This window comes from Engraulis encrasicolus, chromosome 2 (assembly GCF_034702125.1).
Source record: "Engraulis encrasicolus isolate BLACKSEA-1 chromosome 2, IST_EnEncr_1.0, whole genome shotgun sequence".
NCBI classification, from domain to species: domain Eukaryota; kingdom Metazoa; phylum Chordata; class Actinopteri; order Clupeiformes; family Engraulidae; genus Engraulis; species Engraulis encrasicolus.
Genome location: NC_085858.1, coordinates 41,486,820 through 41,494,319, shown reverse-complemented (window position 1 = coordinate 41,494,319; position 7,500 = coordinate 41,486,820). Strand labels below are relative to the sequence as shown.

Here is a 7,500-nt window from a genome sequence, read left to right as displayed (position 1 = left end):
CGCTCCGCGAAGACATGAGTGATTCTGGACTGCTCAGAAATGCCTCGACCGTTTATTTTACACTCGCTGGACAAACTATTTAGAAGACACATTGGACTAAAAGATCTATCTGCCTACCATCATCCTCCTCAGTAGTTGTCAGATTACCTGCACGCACACTCGCCTGTGTGGACCGGCGTGACCGCACGTGTGTGTGTGTGTGTGTGTGTGTGTGTGTGTGTGTGTGTGTGTGTGTGTGTGTGTGTGTGTGTGTGTGTGTGTGTGTGTGTGTGTGTGTGTGTGTGTGTGTGTGTGTGTGTGGAAAAGGCACAGCAATTTGACAAATACTGTTCAATATACTCCATCATTGGTAGCTGTCAAATTCGGAGAAGGATGTGTTGTTTGTATCCTTAAAACTGATGTTACTTTCAGACCCGCATTGGATTATGTCTGAGCATTGTGGTATCTGTGACATTTATGTCCTTATGTACATATTATGAATTGCGGGCATAAATAAAGTAGTTAAAGTGTGTGTGTGTGTGTGTGTGTGTGTGTGTGTGTGTGTGTGTGTGTGTGTGTGTGTGTGTGTGTGTGTGTGTGTGTGTGTGTGTGTGTGTGTGTGTGTGTGTGTGTGTGTTAGCGTGGGTGCGTGTGTGTGCGTGTGTGTGGCAGCCGTGACCTAGTGGTTAGAGAGTTGGTCTTTCAATCTAGGGGTTGTCAGTTCGAATCCCCCCTGACTAGAGGTGCTCCGATCACCATTTTTTGGCCCGATCACCGATACCGATCACCAAAAATCTTTATCTGCCGATCACCGATCATTGCCGATCACAGAAATTATTTCCTATTTTTTTAATAGCCTATTAATTATCCTTATTGAATATTTCTGCCCATAAACCAATCAATCTTAATTTGCACATGTCGCTTTCACAATGTAGGCCTATTATTAGGCTATTACTATTATGATTATTATTATTATTGTTATTATTATTATTATTATTATTATTATTATTATTATTATTATTATTATTATTATTATTATTATTATTATTATTATCTTTCAGCTCTTTCAGACTAGTGTTGGTAATATAGCCTACAAGTAAGTCTACAGTATTAATCAATTTATAGGCCTAAGTTATTGCATATAATTACTAAACTATTTAAGATTGAATTGAAACTGAAACATTACATCAATTTATAAGTTATTGCATATAATTACTTAACTATTTGAGATTGAATTGAAGCTCAGACACCTGGATCTCAGTCTCTCGTCTTCTGCATACGAGAAAAAACCCTGTCGCTTTAAATGAGCAGCCTCGTGAGGAGAGCCCCTCCCCTCTCTGTCACTCACTGTCTACAGCTGCAGTGCTCCGCGACCGTTCTGCTCTCTCCCTCTCACTTCTGTCGCCGTTTGGCGTTTCAGCGACTATCAAACTAATCGACTGACTGTCAATTACAACTTTGAAAACAATAACGTTGGCATGCTTGTGCGGACAACGTGAACTTGTCGCGCGCTGACCGAGGCAACTACACAGGTTATAACGTAAAATGGTTAACGGGCGAGAAGTAGTCTATCGCAAATTACATTGTGACTGAAACACTTGAGATTCTACATACACAAAACAAGAAAAAAAAACTTCACTTGAAAGAACAGGGAACACGCACAACACAGCGTGTCTGCGAGGAAAGCTCTTTCTCTGTAACACTGTCATAGAATGTAGAATTCCCTGCACAGACTCATTGAGTTTCACCGTCCATTCTCCCTAGTTGCTGTTAGGTGTTGCAGCGACTACAAAACTAATGACCTGGCTGTCCATTAGGCTACAACTTTAAAAACAATACAGTTGATGATTGTTTTGGAAACGTTTAGTTGTTGCGTGCTGACAGGCTGTCTCAAAATAGTGAACATGGCGAGACTGACACGTCATTCACAAATTACAAGCGTCATGTAAACTGCGCATGGATCGGAACATCAGATTATTGTTGATGCAGATATGATTATAAATGGTGAAAATGAAGGAGGGAATTCCAAAAAGTTAAAGACAAGTAAAGATGCCTTATTTTGGTGCAGCAGCTGTGCAGAGCCAGCACCTAGGCTACATGCAGGCAGCGCCAGGTGTAAAGGCGAAATGGTTGCGTGAGGAATTTAATATCTCTGGATCGGTTTTTTGATCGGCATGTTTTTCCGATCACCGATCAGGCTATTTTTGGCCATTATCGGCCGAGCATGATCGGCTGCCGAGCAATCGGAGCACCTCTACCCCTGACCTCTCCCTACATCTCCATCCATGACTGAAGTGCCCTTGAGCAAGGCACCAAACCAAACATTGCTCCAGGGACTGTAACCAATACCCTGAAAAATAATAGTTGTAAGTGGCTTTGAATAAATGAAAGCGTCAGCTAAGTGCAATGTAATGTAATGTAATGTAATGTGTGTGTGTGTTTGCAGGCTTTGTGAAGGAGAAGGCGAAGGCCGTGGAGGATGAGGAGGATAGCGCGGCGCCGCAGTCCGCCTTCCTGGGCCCCACGCTCTGGGACAAGACTGCCACCGTGCCCTACGACGGCGACAACTTCCAGCTTGAGTACATGGACCTCGAGGAGTTCCTCTCGGAAAACGGCATTCCATCGAACTCGGCGCCAACGACGGCAACACAACAACAACAACAACAACAACAGCCGCACGAGCACAGTCATCCGAACCAGAATCACCAGCAACACCACAATCAGCACCAGCAGCATCAGCACCACAATCAGCAGCAGCAAAACCAACAGTCGCCAACAACACTCTCCAACCACCACAGTCAATCGCAATCAGCAGGCACCAGCCACAGCCAACCACCAACGGGCGCCAATCCCAATCCCGCCGTCCAAGCCTGCCACCACAACACAGCTCAGACAGGTATGTTACCATGACAACCAACCTGTTGGTGGTTAGACAAGTGTACACACACATATTTAGAACACCCCCCCCCCCCCCAACCACACCACACAATAGGATTGACAGTACAGTGCTTGTGCCAGGAATGTCGAGAACCCATTGGTTCTCAACCATTCTTGAGCAAGCACCCTCTTGATAGTATATACAGCTGGTCTGCCCTAAGTAGCATGTACTATATATGATGGTGAGGGGATGTGTGCGCTGATGTGTGACCTAGGAATGAAGGCAATACACTGTTGAAGTCTGTTCTATGTAGTGTGCTTAGGTCTGGGTATTAGGTAGACTATATACTTATGAGGTCTCTCCTAGGTAGTGTGCTTAGCTCTGGGTGCTAGATAGGCTGTATACTGAGGTCTGTTCTATTTAGTGTGGACCGATGTGTGCCCTAGGTAGGCACCGGTGAAGTCTGTTGTAGGTCTGGGTGCTAGGTAGGCTAATTACTCATGAGGTCTGTCCTAGGTAGTGTGCTTAGGTCTGGGTGCTAGGTAGGCTATATACAGTACCTGTGAGGTCTGTCCTAGGTAGTGTGCTAGGCAGCTAAGTAGGCTGTGCACTGTTGAGGTCTCTTTTAGGTAGTGTGCTAGGTACCGTAGGCTCTATTGTTTAAGTCTTTTTAAGGTAGTGTGCTTGGTAGGCTGTATACTGAGGTCTTTTCTATGTAGTGTGCTTGGTAGGCTGTATTGATGAGGTCTGTTCTATGAAGTGGGCTAGATACCGTAGGCTGTACACTGTTGAGGTCTGTTGTAGATAGTGTCCTAGGTAGGCTGAATACTGAGGTCTGTTCTATGAAGTGTGCACCGATGTGTGTCCTAGATAGGCACCGGTGAAGTCTGTTGTAGGTCTGGGTGCTAGGTAGGCTGTTTACTTCTAGTGTGTGTGTGTGTGTCTGTGTGTGTGTGTGTGTGTGTGTGTGTGTGTGTGTGTGTGTGTGTGTGTCTGTGTGTGTGTGTGTGTGTGTGTGTGTTAGGTAGGCTATATACTAGTGAGGTTTGTTTTTAAACCTGCATCCTGGTGGCACCTTGGCAGCCGTGGCCTAATGACCATGGAGTTGGTCTTTGGATGAAAGTCGCAGGTCCAAATTCCACCCTTACCAATTAGACAAGTCATCCATGGCTGAGTTGCCCTTTGAGTAAGACACGTAACCTCACACATTTGTTAATGGGCAGCATGAATTCTGGACATAAACTACTGAAAATATTACACAGTGCACCTTCAAACAGAAGCATTGATAGATAAAGCCATTGATGTAGTCCAGAGGTGCGTTTCTCAACAGCATTGTTGCAAACTACTTGGTTGCAATGCAATTTCCTCTAGTATGGTGCTGGTTAGTAACCATGCTTTTCAAGAAACAGGGTCCAGTGATTGTCTCTGTGTGTGTATACAGGGGTTCTCCTCGCAATACCATATTTATTAAAAAAAAACATGTATTTTCACGTACGTAGTATGTGTCAATGCTTATGTGAATTCTTGCACGCACGCAAACAGCCTAATATTGAAGCCCATTCCTAAACCTGCTGTTTCCCTACGGCTCTGAAATATTGTTCGAGTTTTTCCTAGAACCTACTGGATTTCCTAGAAACACACACACACGCGCGCACACACACAGTCGCCGAAATACCTTCCGGCTTACACATGCTCTCTCTCTCTCTCTCTCTTGTTCTCTCATTCTTTCTCCCTCCCCCTCTCTCTTCTTCCCTCTCTCACTCTCTCTCTCTGTTTCTCTGCAGCTCTCTCTCTCTCTCCATCTCCCTCACTCTCTCTCTTTCTCACCGTCTCTCTCTCTCTCTCTCTTGCTCTGTCTTTAGTTAGAGCATAGCGAAATAGTGAAATACACATTTTTAATCCCTTAGTATTTATCAGTGCAGGTGTGTGTGTATTGTCAGTAGACTATCTCACAGGTGTTAATGGACATGTGACTCACTGTGTCTTCACCTGCTAGCCGACTGGGACAGTCTGCCGGTGTGTGTGCTTCACACACACACACACACACACACACACACACACACACACACACACACACACACACACACACACACACACACACACACACACACACACCGCTGAGCCATGTGAGGTGGTTATGGGCCTTATTCTGTAAACAGCAGCTGATACACCACTGTAGTCTTTGGCCTCTGCTGCTCTACAGCTCTACCCTGTGTCCACAGCGTGCCACTGCTGACACCTCACATCAGCTTTGTGAATGTGATCATCCTAGTTTATTACAAAATAGGGTAACACTTTATAATAATGTCTGCTTATGAAGACTTTGTAAATAATTGAGTAATGATGAACAAAACATTGATATAAAATATAACCATAACCATAACCATTCCCAGTCATTTACAAACATTTGTTAATGTTTTCTTCGTCATTACCTCCGCCAAGGAGGTTATGTTTTCGGGCGCGGTTTGTCTGTTTGTCTGTCTGTTTGTCTGTCAGCAGGATAACTCAAAAAGTCATGAACGGATTTGGATGAAATTTTGTGGAGTTATTGGAAATGACAAAAGGAAGAAGTGATTTAATTTTGGTGGTGATGCGGATCACGATGTAGATCCAGGAATTTAAAGAAATATTTTCACCATTGCGGGATAGGGCGATTTTTGACATTACAATTGTTAACTCCGCAAATACAAGGCAGAAAGACTTGAAAAAAAAAGTGTGTACTATAGTCAAATGTTCTATCAAACAGCTTCCTTGGCGGAGGTCTGCAATCTCTGAGTGCATTTCTAAGTGTTCTAAGTGTCTAAGTTTTACTAATGCTTCATATGCAGACGTTATTACAAAGTGGTACCGAAAAAAGATTACAATAGAATAGGAAGCGTTTTTCCCGCACAAATAATGTATTAAACAGTATTTATAAACAGTATAAATAATGTATTAATGAACCAACTAGAAATCGACAGAATTACTGTGCTATACAGTAGGGCTGCACAATTAATCGAAAAATAATCAAAATCGTGATAAAATACTGAAATCGAACTCATGATTTTAATCGTGATTTAATTGTGGCATTAGTGACCTACTTTTGAGAGCGTCCTTGAAGCCAGAACATACTGACAGGCTGGTGTTTCTGGCCTGAAATCTGTCCACTTAAGTTTCATGCTATTGCCTATACATAATTATTACAATTCATTTTATTTTGCTCATCCGTATGTAATTAATTCTTGGTTATATTTCATCTTGTTATAATTTTCAAAAAAATCTGCAAAAATCAATAATCGTGATTAATAATTGTGATTACGATTTTGACCAAAATAATCGTGATTATGATTTTTTCCATAATCGTGCAGCCCTACTATACAGTGTCCTGTGTGTGTGTGTGTGTGTGTGTGTGTGTGTGTGTGTGTGAGTGTGTGTGACCAGCCCAGTAGACCCTGAGAATCTCTTGGTGTGTTGAGTGAAGTTTAAATAACCCTGCTCCTCTCTTTCTGTGCGTGTGTGTGTGTGTAGTTCTGTCCTGTCAGAGTCCGGAGAGTCCAGTGGACCCCGAGAGCGTGTCGGTGTGTGTGAGTTTCGAGCCCGACCCGGCAGACCTGGCGCTGTCCAGCGTACCGGGACAGCAGGTCTTCGACCCGCGCCGCCGCCGATTCTCAGAAGACGAACTGAAGCCTCAGCCCATGATCAAAAAGGCTCGCAAGATCTTCATCCCCAATGACCTCAAGGTGAGGCAGATGCTGCGTTTGTCTGTGTGTGTGTGTGTGTGTGTGTGTGTGTGTGTGTGTGTGTGTGTGTGTGTGTGTGTGTGTGTGTGTGTGTGTGTGTGTGTGTGTGTGTGTGTGTGTGTGTGTGTCAGACAGAGAGATAAAGAGAGAGCCTGCCTTTCTGTCTGCCAGTCTGTCTGCCTGTCTATCTGCCTGACTGCATGTCTGTCTGTCTCTCTGCATGTCTGTCTGTCCGTCTGCTTGCTTGCCTGAATGTTGCCTGCCTGCAGGTCTGACTGTCTGTCTGCATGTCTGTCTGTCTCTCTGCATCTCTGTGTCTGTCTGTCTGCTTGCTTGCCTGCATGTCTATCTGCCTGTCTCTCTGCTTGTCTGTGTTTGTCTGTCTACCTGCCTGCCTGTCTGTCTGTCTGTCTGTAAGTCTACTGTATAATGAGTTAAGTAATCTGTCTGTCTGTATGTATGTCTGCCTGTCTGTAAGTGTATGTCTGCATGCCTGCCCTTATGTCTGCCTGTCTGTCTGTCATGTATATCTGCCTGCCTGTCTGTCTGTCTGCCTCCCTCTCTGTCTGCCTGCCTGCCTCCTTTTCTGTCCGTCTGTATGTATGTCTGCAATTATTTCAGTAATCTGCCTGTCTGTCTGTCTGTCTGTCTATTTATCTGTCTGTCTGTCTATCTGCCTGCCTGTCTGCATGTCTGTCTGACTGTCTACCTGTCTGTCTGACTGTCTACCTGTCTGTCTGGCTATCTCCCTGCCTCTCTGTCTGTCTGTCTGCCTGTCCGTCTATCTGCCTGTCTGTCTGTTTGTCTGCCTGCCTGCTTGTCTGACTGTCTATCTGTCTGTCTCTCTATATGTCTGTCTGTGTGCCTGCCTGCTTGTCTGTCTGTCTGTCTGTATGTTTGCAGTTATTTTTACTCCTTAGCCTT

General features: G+C 44.4%; 1 protein-coding gene across 1 annotated transcript in view; it reads left to right on the top strand.

Annotated features, from left to right (window-relative positions):
* The window catches only part of hlfb (HLF transcription factor, PAR bZIP family member b), a 15,387-nt gene that overhangs the window by 1,064 nt on the left and 6,823 nt on the right, over positions 1-7,500 (top strand). The window contains exons 2-3 of the mRNA XM_063188855.1: positions 2,426-2,875; positions 6,365-6,576. Of these exons, the coding sequence (XP_063044925.1) occupies positions 2,426-2,875; positions 6,365-6,576 (662 nt within the window). The remainder of the gene's footprint in view (positions 1-2,425; positions 2,876-6,364; positions 6,577-7,500) is intronic.